Genomic DNA, 19046 nt, shown 5'->3' with positions numbered 1-19046 from the left:
TAAAATGTAAAAGGAACGTCAAAAAAAAAAAAAAAAAGGAAAATGTAGCCGTCAGGATTATGAGACAGGAAGGGAGATTATACCACGGCAGTGTAGAAAATATTGCTTTCCTGGGGTTCTGCCCGTGACACGTTCTCTATTGATGGGTAGAGGAAGCATTTGTCCTAGTTCTGGCCCATTAGGAAATTGACAACAGTCTCTCCTATACCAGATTAAACTGTCTGTCCTGAAACATGGACCTCTCCTTTCCAACAGGAAGTCCCAAGCACACAGTTGCTCTGTTTGATTTCAGGAGGCTCCATGACAGGAAAGGCAGTTGGATTTTATTTTTCTTCTTCTTTTCAGATGGTTACACAAAGGGGTGAAATTATTTATATCCATGAGCACGTTCTAATTAAGCTAAGCACCTAGTGCACTAAAGTGTGGTTTATTGAGTAAGCTGGGCATGGCTGGCCACGCTCACCAACCCTCGGGGCCATGCCAGGAGAATTCTAGGGCTCCAGGGAGAAGGCCTCTGCGGCAGGAGTGCTTTCCTCTGAAGGGCTGAGAGCTCCGCCTCTTGGGTTCTATGGCTGTCATTCAAAGGGTAAGTGGAACCCTGGCAGCAGCCTGGGAGGACCGAGTTGGACTGTTTTGGATTGCCTTATTAGTTGGCTGCCAGTTCGCTGCTGTCAGTAACTGAGGCAAGTCTTGGACTCACAGAGCTGAAAGGAAAACAGGGTCGTTCCTCCAGCCCCATCTTTCACAGATGAGAAATCTCAGGCTTAGCAAGCTTACATGATGGACTTTTCCAAGGCCACACGGCCACTAAGGGGTAGATGGATTGCCGAGGGCTTGGTGTTTGGAAGATAACATACTGTTTTTCACTACATCGCAGACTCTCATAAATTAGCTGTGAGATAGTTTGTGTCCATGAAGCTCTGAGCTACAGGCCCAGGGAATGTTAGAACTACAAAGAATCTAAAAGGTTCTCTCCTTCATTTGGAGTGGCTGAGGCACAGCATACTCATTACTTAAGATGTCTCTGTCTCAACTTCCTCACCTGCAAAACAGGAATAATAGGAAGTCTGGTCTGTGTCTCCATGGGCTGTTATGGATATTGCATGGAACAACATATGGAAATTGTTTTGAAAATGACAGAATGCTGTATAATGTTGAGATGATAATGGTAATGGTGATGGCAATGATAATAATGGCAGTAATGAAGACTGGACAGAATGCTTTAACCATCTGGAAGCTACTTGACCAGGTCATCTCAGAGGTGAACCACAAAACCGATGCCATTCCAGTCTCATTTTCCCACCATGAGGAGCATAATTACAGTGGTAGTAACTGTAACTGGTTTTGTAAACTCCAACTCGCCAACAGATGTGTCTGAACAAATGTCGTCCCCTTCAAGTAGGAGGCCAGGCAGTGACTCCGGTCCTGCTGGAAATAATACTCGTGCTTGGGGACCGTTCATCCTCCATTTTGGGACAGAGCTGAGAGCTGTTTGGATCATGTGACTGAAGGGGTCACTGTGCAAAGGTATATCATTAGGGGTTCCAGACAGCTGTAGCTATAAGCTGATGAGCTACCTTCCTTCTGGGCCTATAACCTGCTCGGAAGGCCATCTCCAACAGGGGCACCAAGTCTGTGAGCCAAAGCAGAGATGCTGGAAGATCTGTGTGATCTCCTGGTGCTGCTCATGGACGTCCAGTTAGGACACGCACTCAACACACAGGTGCGCCTCCTCAGTGGGCAGTGCAGGGTGACAATGATGCTATTATACCAGTGGCCACCACTGCCCCAGGGCCTGGTGCTGCGAGGTGCCTTTTTAATCTCCAAATCACAAAACAACCCAAAAGGCAAGTGATGATGAGATGTCCAAGAACGCTCAAGTCAGCTGCCAAGATCACCCAAATCGCGAGTGGCAGAAAGCAGACCTGAGCCTGGGTAGTTCTGGCTCCAAAATCTTCCCATGATACCCCAGTGCTAACCATATCCCACCATGTGCATCACGCTTCACGTCCTTCATGTGCTTGGTCCTCAAATCAGGGAGGGGGTGTTCCTCTTCTCTTTAAACCCTGCTGTTGTCACATCTAGAAGACAGTGACAGAGCCACACTCCAAGCCTGACCCCTGATTCTAAAGCCTGAACTGTGCCTCTGGGGGTCCCTGAAGATCGAGGCTGCCACAGGAGCCTCCCCGTCTGCTTCTTTTCCTCTGCTCAGGTTCAGCAGAGAGCAGGAGCTGAGCTGGGTGGCCTTGCAAGTGAGGAGGATCGGGACACCCATGGGAGGTTCCACGCACGCTCCTTGCTGGATGGGCTGGGGGCTACAGGCAAGTTACTGACTTCTGACCCTTGTTTTTCATCCACAGAATGGGGACGATGGTCTTCCCGTCATTGGGCTATCGTGGGGATTCAATGAGCTAATGTACGAAATTTCCTAGCATGGTGCGTGGTATGGCAGGTGCTGAATACATGGTGCTTGAGTCTGAAATATGAGAGGAACCTTGGCCAGCCTGGGAAACCACGGTCACAGCCTTCTCTATCCTCCTATAAGGTTGGTGAGGGTGCTAGACCCCACAGAAACGGTGGGACTCACTATTTAGTAGCCCCTCCTCACATCCCAGAGTGTGAACTTAATGGAAAGTGACTAAAATCAGAGCCAGATGAGAAGTTCAGTGAAGATGCCCATGCCAGTCTCCCCAGGCAGGCCCGCCAACCTAACAGACCGGGGGCTTCCATAGGGTGGATGGAGCAAGGCAGCCCAGGGCCGGCAGTGAGCATGTAGGACCTGAGGTCACTTCTCAGGCCCTCCATGTAGCCTGTTAGGTCTGTGTGATCCTGGCAGTTCACTTACCTCACCCAGCCTCAGTCTCCTCACCGTAAGGAGGGGTGGGACTGCAAAAGGACCAAAGGAGGTCGTGCATGCAGAGAGCTTGGCTGCTACTGTCAGCACTCCCCTCCCTCCCATGCCTAGTGGTTTCCTAAACAACCGAATAAATGGTGGGTTCTCCTCTTGTTCTGTGGGCTCACCCCTCCCATTTCCCTATCAGCCATCACTCACAAATGACAGCACTGAGGTGGAATCTATCTACCTTGCTGGCTTGGAGAGCGAGCACAAAGAGAAGGGATGACTCTCCAGGCCCTGTGACATCAGTGGCTGGGCCCACCCCTTCCCCATCACTCTCCCCTCCCCAGCTCAGCCTCTCAGGGATGCCCACACTTCTAGGCTCACTGTCCCTATCATCTATGCCTCATCAATCACCTCGGGTGCACAAACCAGTTGTGCCAGGCATGCTTGGGAGGACAGACTGGGGAAGAGGCCTGGGTGGGCCTGTGGAAGTGGGCTCCAGGATGCAGAAATCCTGGGTCCCTGGGATGGGGAATGTCGATTAGAAGAAGAGACATGAGCTCTCAGTGGTGCATCTCCGTGGAGGACCATACAGACTCCCTACCCTGTGGGCAGGAGCTGGCTGGGGAGGCCCGGGGCAGGCACCCTAAGGAGCAGGGACCCCGTTCCTGGGGAGAGGGTCCTCCTGACTCTCCAGTACCTTTCGACCTCACAGGCTGTGGCCTCATGGCTGATGGATGAGGAGTAGGTCTGCCACTCTCCCCTGGGCAGCTCTCGCACCTGCACAGTGAAGTACCGGATGGGGGAGGCCCCGTCACTGCCCGGGACCCACTGGAGCCGGAGGCTGCGAGCGGTCACTTCCGCCTGGGGCACCAGGAGCTCTCTGGGGGGCGCTGGCCGCTCTGCAACCAAACGAGGACAGAACAGAGACACGTGAGAGGCTGCTCTTCCAGGAAAGGCTCCCCGTGAAATGGACCGTGGTGCACTGTGCCCGTGAGAGCTGCCGCCTGGATCGGAGAATCTGGTTTCACCGGGACGTGGGGCTCTCTTACAGCTGCCTTTGGATGGGCCTCAGCTTGGATCGGATTGGCGACCCTTGCTTGCTCCCAGAATGCTCCACCCTCAGAGCAGAGACAGACAGACAGACAGAGGTGAACAATCACGTGCTCCCCCACCCACCGTGCCATCGAGTGCAGGCATCTCTGAGTGACACCTGGCTCTCCTGAGCACCTCCAGGTCCCTGCTCTCTTTCTTTCTGATTCTGGGCTCAGTGCATCTTTGACACCGATTTCCTTTCCGTGCAAGTCAGCCTGAGCCTGAGACTTTACAGTATCGAGCTCAGTCTTCCTCGGGCGAGTGCCTCGGGCATCACTGTCCACTCTGGGCCTGCGGCCATGGGGATGGGGAATGCACGGGCCAGTGCCCGGCTTCTTTTGCCATCACGGCATCTCCTCACCCCATCGATTTCAGTAGAGAAACTCCATAGGGGGAGGAATCACTGTTTAATTGTTTATCATGAAGATTATTGATTCTGATTAAAATGTGTGGCTTGTAATAAAGCACCAATTGATTGCCGGCGCCGCGGTGGGGCCTGTGAGGAGTCCTTCCACCTCACTTCTTCAGCACTCCTCTCTTTCAGCACACACTTTGGCCACAGGATTTCTCCTCGCCCCCAGCGATAGCCCCGAGTCCCCTCTCCTGCTTCAAAGGCCCCCTCCTGGACATATTGACGATTGGCAAAGCTCTCCTAGGCTCCCTCTCTGCGAGCTACAAGGACTGAGGATCTACGGGCCCTGGTGGAAATCTCCTCAACTCTATGGGCCCGAGAATCAGGCGGGGCAGGTGGTGCAGGTGGTATGGGGGAGAGGGTTGGGAGGCAGAGTGAAGTGGGGGTGTATGGGGTGGGATCGGGGGGCCTGGGGGGGCGTGGCCCCCATCCCCATCAGCAGCAGGATGCCTCCTAAAGGGCATTCATGTTAATACTTCCACCCAGATCTTTTTCCTTTTTTTTTTGTAAGTAATATCAGTCCTGAGCTAACATCCCATGCCAATCCTCCTCTTTTTTGCTGAGGAAGATCGGCCCTGAGGTAACATCCAACGCCAATCCTCCTCTTTTTGCTGAAGAAGATTGGCCCTGGGCTAACATCCGTGCCCATCTTCCTCCACTTTATATGGGACGCCACCACACCATGGCTTGACAAGTGGTGCGTCAGTGTGCACCCGGGATCCGAAACTGCGAACCCCGGGCCACTGCAGCGGAGCATGCGCACTCAACCAGCACACCACCGGGCCGGCCCCCAACCCGGATCTTTTTAAGTCAAGGCAAACCCGTCTCTTTCCCTCTACTTTAGAAAGTGCTGGAGGTTCCTATGGGGTTGCATCAACTCTGAGCAGGAAGGCCAGGGCCAAGGCCAGCTGCTCTGGTCCCCTTTGGGAGGAAGGCAGGGCCCTGGCTGCTCCCTCGACACTGAAGGCTCTGGCCTGACCACGTTCCTCAAAGATGATCAGAACGTAGTGAGCGCTCAGGACACGTCAGTCTCCTTTTCCTCTCACTTTCTAGATTTAAGATCTGCCCTTCGAATTGTTTTTCAAGCACTCTGGGTTCAACTCATGGCTCCCTTACATTGTCTACTCTCCATCTTGTAACAGAATGTCACAAAGGCAGCAATGGCCCAGCTCACATTTAGTGAGCTCATGGGTTGTGCCCGCTCTGCCCCCAGGGGAGCTCTGATGACAATGCTGACAGCAAGTGGCACACTTTCTCAGGGGTTCCCTGCTCTGAGAGCTTCACATAAATGCTACAGGTCGGTGCCACGGCCCAGAGAGGAGAAGGGCTTTGCCTAAGGTCACACAGCTCCAGAGCCTGGGCACCTACTGACTCTCAGAAGGGAGGTAGGACAGGCCATCTGCTCCCAGCGGTTCCCGTCAGCTGTGCCAGCAAGCTCCTTCGGGTTGTCATTTTCCCCAGGATCTCTGGGTCTGGCCATGACCTCAGAACCTGGAGCTGGAGCCAAAGCTGCTTATGTAAGAGGCCCCACAGCAATGGCCCTGGAGGAGGGAGCCTGCTGAAGCAGATTCCAGAGCGAGGCTGAGGATGTGCCCAGGAGACCACAGCAGACTTCTGCGGGAAGAGTGGGCCGTGGGGTCTGCTGAGATCCTCCACATCTCAGCCCCACAGCTGTGTGTTCTGCGCACATGACTAGACCTGTCTGGGCCTCAACTTCCTCTCCTGTAGAATTGGCACACACAACACGTTCCTCCCTGGGCTTTGGTTAGGATAAATCAAGATAATATTCATTTAGCACTCACTCAGTGCTTGGAGCAGAAGGGGTGTCCATAAAGACACTTCTTTCTAGGATGGCTAGGTAGAAAACATCTTTATTGAGTGTCTGCTCAACTGGGGATGTGGTTTTGAGCATCAGAGACCAGGTGTCTGCCTTAAGGGAGCTTGCCCTCAAACACGGTGACTCTGTGCAACCCTGGGCCAGTTACACAACCTCTCTGAACCGCGTCTCTATCTTTAAACCTGGACAATCATGACTCTCTGAGAGCAGAGGCATGTGGTAAACGTTGGGTTACGTAGACACGCTATGGTAACATGCCCAGCTCCAGGTATGGCTCAGTGGGTGCTTCATAAACCCTCAGTTCCCACAGCCACCCACAGGGCAGAGCACTGGGCCTGACGGAGGAGGCTGCATGCCCTCCATGTTCACGGCTCCCATTTGAGCCCATCTCTCCTCCCCCTACTGACCGTGTCAGGGAACCGCAGCCTCAGGTCTCACCTCTCTTCTCAGTGGTGATGACGGTGGCCTCCAGAGGCTCCCCCCAGCCCTGCCTCGTCTTGGCGGACAGCCTGAAGATGTATGCCGACTCCGGGGCCAGCTCAGTGGCTGTGAACTGCCGCACCGTGGCGCCGACCTCCACTGTGGTGAAGGTGTTGGGGCTGCTGCTGGACAGGCGGTAGGCAATCTGGTACCCTGCAGGTGGGGCACAGAGGGCGGCTCCATCAGCATTCCTTCAGTCACACGGGGCAATCCCCCGCTTCCCGCCACCCCATAATCACTCCTGCACTGGGAACCCAGACAGCCGTTTGTTTCTTGTTTCTTTGCTATTTCCTTCTTCCCCGGCCAGCACCTCTCAGGAGTCTGAGAGGCAGAGGTGGTGCCCGTGAAGAGGGAAGTCGCGCCCTTGGTGATGAACGGAGGGCCTCAGAGTGCTGGCCCCCCACTACACTTGTCCCCTCTTCATCCTTTACAGGAGCAAGATGTGAAAACAATCTCCTCTTCCCTGCGGCCACTGGCAGGCAGAGAGCACACCACAGGAACCCGCGAGTGTTTCTGACGGGGCGCGGCCGAGTGCTCAGCGCTTTCTCTGTCCCTCCTCCACCCCTGTCCAGGATCTTGCTCTTCTCCTCGCCTGGGCCCAGGGCAGGGCCTCCCATCAGAAAGTTCTTTAAAAGGCACCCTTCTCCAACAGCGTGGCCTGTGGGGGCGTGACGGCCGCGGAGCACCAGTTGGCTCTCACTGCTGTTACTCGTCCTTCCTCTCTCATCTTCCCTGCCTGCCTGCAGATCCCCAGCTTCCAGAACGGCGCTGATGCACGGCGCACGCCCATTCCCTCCTCTCAGCCCCGCGCTCCTGCCCCTCATCTGCTCTCACTCCCCCTGGAGGCCCCATCGTGGTGGCTCTGAGCGGGGGGCTCCACTTTAAATAATCCTTCTCCCGGCAAGGAGGCAGGAGGGTGCTTATTACTCAGTTCAGGGAGGGCTCCGCCGCTCTGAACGTCGCTCAGAGTTCCTTGATTATCAAGGGTTTATGGTTGATCAAACCTCTCCACCCAGGCCACTCCAAGGCCCCCTCTGCCCGCTCTGAAGAGGCAGTGCCAACTCTGAGACCCAGCTCGGACACAACATGTGAAGCCTCCTTTTAGGCTCACACACAACTGTGGTCCAGCTGCTGCATTTCTGCTGATTTAAACCAGAAGTGGTGGGTGCTGTGACATCCACAAACATTAATGACAGCCAAATGTACCAAGTTAAACAAGGGACTTGTGGGGGGCCAGGCCAGCAGAGCTGAATGCTGTCCTCCTGGAGGAGGGACAGCCACTTGCAGAGATGAAGCCTTGGTGACAGGGCCTTGGTAATCCAACACACCTTGCCTGTCCACCCTCCGTCTTCCCAACTCCGGGGAAACGCCTCTGCTCCTTGTCTTCCTTCTCCCACGTTCTTTGGGACCGAGCTCACCAGCATCTTCCCAGCTCCTGCACATCGTCACCTGCCCAACTATATACAGAACCTCTCCCCGCCCACCACCTGGGAGGCCAGGAGGACAATTCCATGGGGTCAGATGTCGAGTGCATGCTAGCATTAAGCCCCTAACCACTGCTTGTCAGTATCATCACACACAGACTGGGGGACTGCATACCCTGCCCTGGCTACAGTGACTGCCATTTGTAGGCCCGGGTGGCTGTAGGACCCTGAACTCTGGCCCCTGACTTGCTGTCATAGCTGCTGCTCTGCCTCTGATGGTCTCATCTCCCCACCATGATGACCAGCTATCCCCGGGCTTCCTGGATGTGGCCCGGTTAGCGTTGGGCCTCTGGCCAGGGTGTCCTGCTAGATGCCTGCCCTTCCCCATTCACCGACCATTGACAGGCAGCCCAGAGATGTGCAGCCAGCTCTTCTTCTGGACCTTCCCTCCCACCTTTCTCTCCCTTGCCTAGTCGCAGGGTGGCAGTCTGGAGTTCAGGTGCAAAGGGAACCCTAGACTGACCCTTCTGAGACCCCTGGACATCTAGCATCCTGAAAATGAGGACAACCTAGTCACTGCAGCCACCACGCTGGAGCTCTTCCTGCTGAACTCCCGACAGCCCTTACCCCTCTGAGCCCTCGCAACGGTCCCACCAGGTACTGTATGCATCCTCACTCTGCCATGAAGCAGTAAAGCTCAGAGAGGGTAAGCAGTCTGCCTGAAGTCACAAAGGAAGTAACCAGCAGAGCCGGGACTAGAACCCTGAGTCTGTCTGGCTCCAAAGCCTTCACTTTCCACCAAGTCATACTGTTTCCATGAAGAGAAAACATCCACCCCAATCTTCCAGCAGAGGGAGAGCCCCCTTGCTAGATCCTGGTTACTCTGGACAGTGTGTCCCCGGATGCCCACCATGTAGGAGCCTATTTCCCAAGAGAAAACAGCGTGCCGGGCCTGACAAGCACACGATTCAGCGGTGCACATACTGGGCTGCAGTCCAGGCTCTGCAAAGTCTTTGCTCTGTGACTGTGAACAAGTGACGTGGCCTCTCTGATCTCAGTGTGTTAGACTCTGACGGGGGAGAACAACAAGAAATGCGTCACGGGAGGGCTGCTGGCTAACAGCAGGAGGTGATGGCCGTAAGGACCGGGCACAGGCAGAGCATTCACGCACGGTCACTCTGGGTTGTAATATTATTACCAGATAATAACCAGAGCCAGTTCTCCACCCTCTATAGCCACATGATGCTGCCCCCCTGTAGCCCCTCTGCCTGGTGTTCTGGCCGTCTCTCTGTCGTGACCACATGCAGCCTCCACAGGATTTCCTTCCGAGGGCCTCTGGTCCTCACCCAGGCATGATGCTGGGATGGCTCCCAGATGCCTGAGGGCTGGCAGCTCCGCCAGCCATAGGCAGCACAGGGACTTGAGCAGACAGAAGCAGATCAAGCTCCCACTGGGCCCCTTAGGATCTGGGGACGGATCCTTCACTCTAGGAGGGACCCCCAGCTTCCTCAGGCCTCGTCTCATTCATTGAGTACAGTGCGCGCTCTGCCCTGAGCCAGGTACAGAGCAGGTGCCGCGTGACAGTGGCTCCTCCTTTATGCATGTGTCACCCAACAACCTCCTGCTTCCTCGGGGGCCAGGGGAACTCCTCTAACTCCAGTGTCGCTGGCCGGCTATCCTCTGGCTGGGAACAGCATCTCTTGTCATGGAATTAATATACATCTTGGAAAACTTCTAGGCTTAAGCTGCCTTTTTTTTGTTTTTAAAGGCATTAAAATGTTACATTAAAATGTTTTATTATTACTTTTGGAATTGCATTACATTCACATGGCTCAAAAATAGTACACAAGTGTCAGATAAATAGTCTCGTACACCCTGCCTGCACGCCTCCCAGACCCCTCTGCTCGGGCAGGCAAGGGTGCTAGTTTCTGTCTTGTGTATCTTTCTGGTGAGAATCTAACACTACGGAAACATAAAAATGTTTACGGGGACACGCTCTTCTTTTATACCCACTGTAGCACATTATGCATCCTGTCCTGTCCTCACTCTGCTTGTTAACATCTCTGTGGTTGCATCTGCTTTGTCAGACGTCTCTTTCCCCTTCTGATCCTTTGAAGGTTTATCATCGTTTTTGGTTCTTCTAGTACTTAACCCTGAGAGTGACAATTTATGCAGTTTACTCAATCCTCTCATTCGCTGGACAGCATCTATCGACTCCTCACTGTGAACGATGGTGAATCAGCACACTTCCCCTTCTTCTTACCTCTGCCTCTGCTGTCACACAGCTTTGATTAGTTATATTATTGTTAGTATTTCTCTGAGTATGTGCCTTTATACTTTTAAATACATTTATATCTCTGTTATCTGATTTATTAATTCTGCACCACATCTTTTGACCCCCACTGCTATGAAGGTTATATAAACCAATGTTCTCATATCACCTCTGACCTCCTCAATATATCTTCCTCTGGCTTTATGAGTCGTATTATTATTTCTACATTATTGGGACTTGGAGTAGGCCTATGGGTGAATAGTGATGTGCACTCTCAGTAGATGTGCACTTTTGCCACATAGGAGAGATCAAAGCTTGGGTGGAAGCTGGCCTTTCTCCCATGGCAGCACCCTCTGCCCGGGAACATGGTTCATACGCAAAGGCTGAAGCAGGCCTCATGCAGGACCAGGGTCAGCCAAGGCCTTGGTAATGACCCTGACCTCCACCCGACTGCTGGAGGAAAGTCAGTCTGTGCCCAGTACAAAAAGCAGCATCATTATCATACGCTCTTCAAGCATCCTCAAACCCCAGAGGCCTGGCCCTGCCATGTAATTAATGTGAGACTTTCCATGCGTCCTGACACCAGCCAGCGTTAGTTCCCTTCATTCATTCCTTCATATTTTGGAGTCAGGTGTGTGGTTAAGACTCCTCACTAATTCAACCGCCTTTCACCTAACGTGTCTGAATTCATGAGGAATCACACACTTTCAGGAACAGGACATGATTATAGACATGTTGTCCTTATTGCTACATCTTTATTGTGTTTCATCTCTGCTCAGATTATTCTGTTGCTAGAGCTAAAAATACTGCGATGAAACCAAGATTTTGTTCAAAGGCACATCTTTGTAATCACAGAATTTGGGGATTAAACGGGAACTAGTCGCCTCCTGAGAGCCATCTCTCCTTGCCTGGCTGGCTCGGGTCTATTTTCTCTCAGCGGCTCCACCTCTTCCCTCCCGTCTTCCCCCCTGGCGCACAACCCTGAGTGACCCTTGACATTGCCCACGCCTCACCCTGTGTAGGCTTCCCTCACATGGCTCTGCACTCACTCCTTTTCCTCTCTCAGAGGCCCTTGACCACATAGCAGGATGTCGAGGGTCCTGGGTTCCCACCCAGCCTAGTGTTTCCTCACCTTGGGTGATTCTCAACTCCATTATGGCTCTCAGCTTCTCACCTTTAGCTATGGATAATGAAAACAGGCCCCACTTATTAACGCCTCTATAGTTCAGGCTCATATAGGTCTGTCATATTCAGACAGGTCCGTGGGGCAGATATTAATGTTTCCATTTTACACCTGAGAACAGGGCGGGGTGGGGCACACAATAAGCAGAGGACAGAGCTGGGGTCTGCTGGCATTAGAGTCCCAATTCTTCCCAGGAGGCCCTGCTGTTTTCCGTAGCTCCTTCCTGCTCTAAAATGATAGGATTCAGACAATTTGAAGAAAAGGGAGACAAAACAGCAAACAGTTTGGCTGCTCAACAGGATATTTTCAAGGTGATCGTGAAAGAGTGGAAGAAATCGCAGAGCATTTAGAAACTGCGAGAGGCACACCGTGGTGCCGGGGCTCCCACCCAGGTGTAGTGGTGAAGCAGAACCTCTGTGGGCGATGGATGGTTCCATCTGGAGCGGACGTGTTCTCTCAGAAAGCGGCCAAAGAAATCGGGGCCATCTGAAGAGCTTCGGGGTACCTGCATCAGGAAGGAGGTCAGGCGAGGTGGGCCCAAGCGCCCTGCAGCAGGGCCTGGAGCCACAGCTTGAAGGCTGAGAAGAGGACGGACACCCTGCGAGCAGCAGGCTGGCTGACCCTCCTCAGTGGACAGCAGCCCTCAGCCAAGCCGCACGCCAGAGCGCTCTGCTGTCTGTAAAGGCCCGAACACCAAGGGAGGGTAAATGTCGCCAGGACAGTGAATGACACAAAGATAGGGAGACTCTGAATGTCACATTCTATGGGCCTGCCATGAGTCACTGCTGGCCAGGCTGGCCAGGAGATGGGCACTGAGCCAGCTAAGCAGAGACAGGCATGTGGAGAGGGGCCTGGGGGGTCTGCCCCACACGAGGTACTTTCCATTCTGTTGGTATTTCTGCCTCCGTCCTGAGGGTCGGTCAGCTCCAAGACAGCCCAAACTGAACAGCGACCCCAGGAACAGAAGAGAGGGGCCGAGAAGTGGGACGGGAAGGGAACGAGGTGACAGAAGTGAGCTATGAAGCAGTGACCCCTCTGGGCACCAGATGCTCCATCCCACTGGGAGCTCTGGAGCTGGTGGATGGAGGGGGCTGCTGCGTTGACCCACCAACTTCCAGCAGTCATGGGGTGAAGGCTGCTGGCGGGGGGCAGCTCCCCTAAATGCCTGCCCAATCGCAGAGGGAGCTCTCAGGCACAGCCACAGGGGCTGGCCCCTCGGAAGCTGTAGGGTGGGCTGTGGGGTGGCGAGTGCTAGGCGCCATGAATGGACACCGCACACGGCATCGATGACAAGCTGACCTCACCATCCGGCAGTCACTGTTACTGTCTCAGGCACTTTTCTTGGTCATCATTTTTCTATGCGTATGAATTTGAAACAAAACTGATTTTACTCTAAATACAGGGTTTCATCCTGCTATCTTCTCACCACGTATCGAAAGCATTTTTTTCCTTCAGAAACATGAGTTTTAATGACTATAACATTCCATCGTGTGGACCTGCCACTTACACTGCTGCCAGGCCTAAGTGGAACAGGCGGTATTTGCAGCAGAAGCATCCCGGATTCCTCTGACCTGTCGCTCCTGGCACTGTAACAGGAGATGGTCATAGCCACCTTGTACAGCCTTGGTGATGACTGTGAGATAATGTATGTAAACTGCAAAGCACAGTGTCATTTTTGTGTAATTGCAGGAAATCTGGGTTATTCTTTCTTTTTCTGATCTGGCTCCCACAACGAGCCACTGAGAGAAAATCCTTCAGCTTGTGAGTCATATTTGTACTTTGCTATTATTTGCCCTGAAATAAGGATACTATCCTCTGTTCCCCATTCTGTAGTCTGTTGAGCACAAAGATTAATAGTTTATCTTACCTTGACATGTTTTTAAAACATTCTAGACTCAATGGACAATAGAAGAGAGTCTTTTTCTGCACATGAATGGCAAAAACAAGCAGCTGAGTGCTAGTTCTTGCATTTTTAGAGAATAATGATGGACAGTGTTGAGAGATAAGAGCGTTTTAGTGGAAAAGGCTAGTTACGTAATTACGGTTACAGCAAGATCAGAAACATTAGCTTGTCGAATTTCAGCAATGCAAGGTCAGAAGACTGCGCTGTGTGTTAGGAAAGAAGGGATAAGCGGCATCAACAGTAGGCATAAAATGCGGCCCAAGAGAAGCCCGATTTTTAAGGTTATGGGTGAATTAAGATAATACAGGCATTCGGAGGGGTAAGGCCAAGTACGAGTGACACTGATCCAAAGTGAAGATTCAAACTGTGGAGTAAGAGCGGCCTGAGCTGTTTCTGAACATGCGCAGAAGATGCAGGAAACGCTGCGCGCCTGGAAAATCAGAATCGAAAAAGGGTGCGTGCTGCCAACATGAGACAAGTTCCAGAACCATCCACCATGTGAGATGCAAAAAGGAGATTCAAGACTGGAAGCCTTTGGGGGAGAGGTGGGGGCAGTCCCAGCTGCCTCTGTCAGAGGGTTGACTATAGACTGATGCCCAGAGCGATTCTGGAGAGTTGGGTACAGACACTGTAGGTCGGCGCGAGCCTTTTATGGACTGTGTGCTTCCTGGGCAAACAGGGGCTTCAGTCTGCGAGTTGCCTGCTCAGTGACACGTCACTGAGGCCCTGATGCTCAGGTTCCCGAAGCCAAGGCTGCGTGGGGCATGGTGCTGCTGACCCCCTCATAGCCGCAGTCGGTGGGTATGCATGACAACACCCCCACCAACACCCATTAATTGTTCAGAGAACCTACAGCAGCTGATTCGCCCTGGGAGGCCAGCATCCACCTAGCCCGGATGCTGTGTGGCTTGTTGATTTTACAGCTTATCCATTTGAGGGCTGGGAACAGACAAATGCAACAGTGGATGAAAATGATGCATTTGCAAACATGGATTCTAGTCGTTGAGCTCCTAATCCTCAGCAGTGTTTTCGCACACCCTTTTGTAATAAGCTAAAGGTAAATGTTAGGCCCTAGGGAGGCAGGAAGACGTCTAACCGGTGGAGGTGAGGTGGGGGAAGGTCTGGCGCGTCTGGCCCGGACAGCCCCTCTGGGTTTGAGGAGCACACACATCTCTTTCACTTAACAGCATTTACAGGAGTGCGGAGTGTTGGCAAGTGAGGGAGGGACGTGGGACTCAGGTGGCTCCCCCCATATCCCCCAAAGGAAGGCTAGAAATGCTAAAAGCTCTCCATAGTAAAATATTTACGCAAATAAGCAAGTGTTTTTCCCTCTAGGTGCCTGCCGGTGTCTCATGCTGTTAATCTCTTTTGGAAATGCAAGAACATGTTTTGATATAGATTACAAAAGCATGGGCTGCCGAGGCGGTTATGTACTCAGAAGGCCACGCTGCCAGAGCGGGAACATTGATTCAAGGTCTGCAGATGTAGAGTGAGTCTCGCAAAAGGATGTTTTCCTTTCTCCCCTGTGAACACCAATCTGAATCTTTAGAAATTGTTTTCCCATCTCTGCTACAGCATCTACAATTTGGTGTGCTAGCTGTAATAATATCCAGGTGACAGGTTACCCAGACAACATTTGTTACAATTACAACTAAATGCCATTACAACAAAAGAGGTTCAGATGTGATGTTTTCTGCCTTAGAGGTAGACAGCACTGTCTTATCTAGCATCTGTTTTGCCGTGGTTGGAAGGCTTGGAATATTTAAATACCAACCTCTCCTTACCTGGGTTCCTGTGATTTTACAATGACCCCCAGGGATACGGATCAAAATCCAAACTTCTCAACACCCCTTAGGAGTATCCTGTAACCTGGCCCTAAACTGCCTTTCTAGGTTTTTCTCTCTCTCTCATCAGTATGAACCCTCTGTTCCAGCAACCAGGGTGATGGAGAACAAATCCACGCAACACACCATTGGTGAAGATGAAGTAAATACTGGTGTTGGGCTCAGCCTTCAGGTGATACAGAAGGCCCGAAACCAGCCCCGGAGTCTGAAGGGCCTCCAGCTTCCTCTGTCCAAGAGAAATGATGAAATATCCCCGATAACCACGGTATCCAAGCTGACATTCATTGAGCACTTCCTATGTGGCAGGCACTGTTCTAAGTTCCTCATGCACAACTCATCTAATCCTACGGGGGAGGTGAGAGTGTTATTCCTCTCTGAGGGATGGGGAAACTGGGGCACAGAACCCGGGCAGCGTGGCTGCTGCATCTGCAGGCTTACCCACTCTGCCATTTGGCCTGTCCATAATGCAGTGTTTAAAACACGGAGAGAATACAAGCAGGCTGCTGTGATTTGTGCCATGTAAGTTGTGCTGAAAATAACTGCCTGGGGACTCAGGGGGAAGATGAATCTGCTGCTTGGGGCTGTCAGAAGATGCTTCTGGAAAACAGTTGGTTGAGTCAGATCCTGAGAGAGGTGAGGCCATGTGGCTGTTCGGCCTCTTCTCTCTGCGTCTTACCCTCTGCAACCTGGAGTGGCTGATCTTCGAGTTGACCCCCACGTGCTACAATCCTGCCATGATGTCCTGTGTGGACACAGTGCCCCAAGAGTACTTGCCATGTGGATTTCACGCTACGTCACTCCAAATGCAGGGTGGGGAGGGGAGGGTGAAGAACGGAAGGAAACACGGTGGCCCTGTCGGGAGCCTGGCGGCGCTTTAAACCCCAGCCCACAAAGGCCTGTCGGCATATGGGAGCTACTGCATGATCCACAACGAAGAGGACAGAGTTGATGACATGAAAACGTAATGTGTATGTGAAAGTCACCATAACCAAAATTAAAAGGGAAAACTTTTACAACATATATGACAGTTAATATTCTTAATGATCATATTGGTCAATATTTATGGAGCTAAATGTCCCTACCCCGTGTCATGGCACGAAACCTAGACTCTGACCTCATGGTCAGGGTGCTCCGTCACTTGGTATGTATGATGCTGCCAACGCATAAACAGCACTTAATAATCAGTAAGGAAAGGGTGAATCCTCAAGAGGAAGATGGTCAAAGGACATGTGATGGCTGAGCTGTGTCCCCCCCAATTCATATGTTGAAGTCCCAACCCCGAGGACCTCAGAATGTGAACATATTGGGGACAGGGTCTTTAAAGAGGTAAGTAAGGTAAAAGGAGGTCATGTGGGCGGCCCTAATGCAATAGGACTGGTGTCCTTAGAAGAGGAGGAGATTAGGACACAGACACGCACAGAGGCAACCTCCGTTCTCAGTTTGGGGTGTATTCCTGTCCATGTTTTTACACTTCTACTACACCCATAAGTGATAGAGAGTAATGTCTGTAGAATTTTTTAAATATACAGAAACATTCTCATACTGCAACTTGCTTTTTTTCACTCAACAGATATTTGTGAGATTTATTCGTGTTGATACATGTAGATCTCATTCATTATTTTAATTGTTCCACTGTTTCCTGCTGTGTGAATAGCCCACAATTTACCTTTTCGTTGCCTTATTGATGGACATTTGGATTTTTTCCAGTTCTTTTTTTCCCTGCTATTGAAAGCAATTCTGCAATGAATGTCCTTGTGCATTTCTGCTGGTGTCCATGTGCAGGAATTTCTCCAGGGTTTAAGACCGAGAAGTGGAGAACTGCTGGGATATTGAGTCTGACGTGTCACCTTTTCTAGATGGTGTCAGACTGTTCTCCACAGTGGCTATATCAGCGCACATTCCTCTCAAGAGTGTGAGAATGCTATTTCCCCACATCCTCCTCTCCACTGGGTATTACCAAACCCTCCATGGTTCTAAATCTGATGAATGTGAGACGGTATTTCACCGTGGCCTGAATTATCATTTTATAGGTGCTTTTATAATCAGAAAAACAAACGTTAGAGACACCCCCCCTTAAAAGTAAGTGACAAGATTTTAAAATGAGCTTTTGGTCTCATTTGGACAGCGAGACACACACTATGATGGTGGGCACAGGTGCTTGGGGAGCACAGAGGGGAGGTCCCTAACCCAGGTAGGGATGTGTGTGGAGGGAGCCGTAGGTAGCGATGACATCTCATGGGATTCTTGCAGGAAGAAGAGGGGCCCAGGAAGGGGTCTTTCCTGGCAAAGGACCAGGCAAGTATAACCTCCTAGTGCTGGTTGAGGCCAGAACTCCGCATGTCTGCAAGGAAGACCTTGGATGAATAGTTCAAAGTCATGGCCTCAGAATCAGAGTGCAGGTCTGTCCATGGCAAGAGAGAAACACACGTGAAATGCACTTTCCTCCTACGCATCTCCCTACAGTCTTACTGTCAGAACTGATTCTTATCAGCCCAGGATGGCTACGGTGAAGGCACAGAGACATCAGAGAATCAGGACCTGCCCAGAGCATTGACAGAGGCGGCGGTGGGAGCCCGGGGCTGCAAGGCCCAGGACAGGGCAGGGGCTCCCTCCTCAGTAGCCGGGGAGGCTCTGCTTCTTCACAGAGAACACGGTGCTTGAAGACTCCTGGGACTGTAAGTGACAGGTTGCAATTTCACATTTGTGCTCTAAAAATGTTTCCTGTTTCACAGAATGCTGGGGACGTCCCTAGGTAATCAGATGTTAGCCCTGTTTGTTCCAGAAAAGGCTGCAGCCTGGGGGCTGTGGTGAGGGCAGGCCCTGCCTGAGTGTGTGTTCCAGGAACCCTCTCATGAGGCCATCTGCTTTTTGCAGGCTATTTCCCTCCCCGGGGTGTGAAGCTCACAGCGCAGGGCCTGAGACGTGCCTGCGATCCCCTCCCAGCTGGACAGGATCTGAAATGTACACGTCCACAGAGGCTTCTATGGCTGCTCGTCGTGATTTTAGCAGCAAGAACCTGCAGTTTCTGAGTACAGAAATACTGTACTCAAAGCAAAATACTTCTATCTAGCAACCCCAAGAATCGCAGATAGGAAGAGTCAAACGGAAGAGGGCCACAGCCTTCCTGTGGAGATGACACAGGAGCGCCCCAGGCCCCGTCTTAACGAGGCAAGTACCTGATAAATATTTGCCTTTCCTCTGGCCCTTCTCATGGCTGCCCGGTTACCATCCAAAAGACAAATCTGATCATGTCACTTTGCTGCTCAGAATCCTCGGGTGACTCCCTGCTTCCTCAGCACAGATTTTCAAAATGTTTTTTTTTAATGAAGTGGACCCTTTTTCAAACCAAATCTTAGAATCCTAACATCAAGAGCAAGTAAAAGTGGTGAATTTCACTACCTATTTGTAAGCTCAGATTTATAATCTTATGGTAACTCATCTAGGACACCAGCTAACACATTTGGGGGTCTGCTCTGGGTGAGGATTAAGTAAATACCTTATGTGAGTGCTGACCTGGGTCTGGAGAATATACCAGGGGCCCTTGCCTTTAAAATGCCTAGTTTTAAAAGTCCAGGCCTATGGGCCACTTCCTCCCCCGGCAGAGCAGGGCGTTCCCAGCTGTTCCCAGCCCGGCTCAGCTACATGTCCAGTCTTGGGTCTGTCTACGCTCCCACAGGTAAAAGGCACTCTGTTCAGGCTGAGTGGACACCCCCCTTCCCTTCCGCCAAGGCTTCAGAAGCCACTTATCCACAAGATC

General features: G+C 51.9%; 1 protein-coding gene across 2 annotated transcripts in view; it reads right to left on the bottom strand.

Moving 5' to 3' along the window:
• Nucleotides 1–19046, bottom strand: part of SDK1 (sidekick cell adhesion molecule 1) — a 917991-nt gene that overhangs the window by 89599 nt on the left and 809346 nt on the right. For both annotated transcript variants that reach the window (XM_087417496.1, XM_087417497.1), the window contains 2 exons: nucleotides 6622–6816; nucleotides 3540–3741 (listed from right to left, as the gene is read on the bottom strand). In XM_087417496.1, the coding sequence (XP_087273622.1) occupies nucleotides 3540–3741; nucleotides 6622–6816 (397 nt within the window). The remainder of the gene's footprint in view (nucleotides 1–3539; nucleotides 3742–6621; nucleotides 6817–19046) is intronic.

This window comes from Ceratotherium simum, chromosome 26 (assembly GCF_057802395.1).
Source record: "Ceratotherium simum simum isolate JZ-2026a chromosome 26, ASM5780239v1, whole genome shotgun sequence".
In the NCBI taxonomy this organism is placed as follows: domain Eukaryota; kingdom Metazoa; phylum Chordata; class Mammalia; order Perissodactyla; family Rhinocerotidae; genus Ceratotherium; species Ceratotherium simum.
Note: the sequence above shows the minus strand (reverse complement) of the source record. Positions and strands in the feature narration are given on the sequence as shown.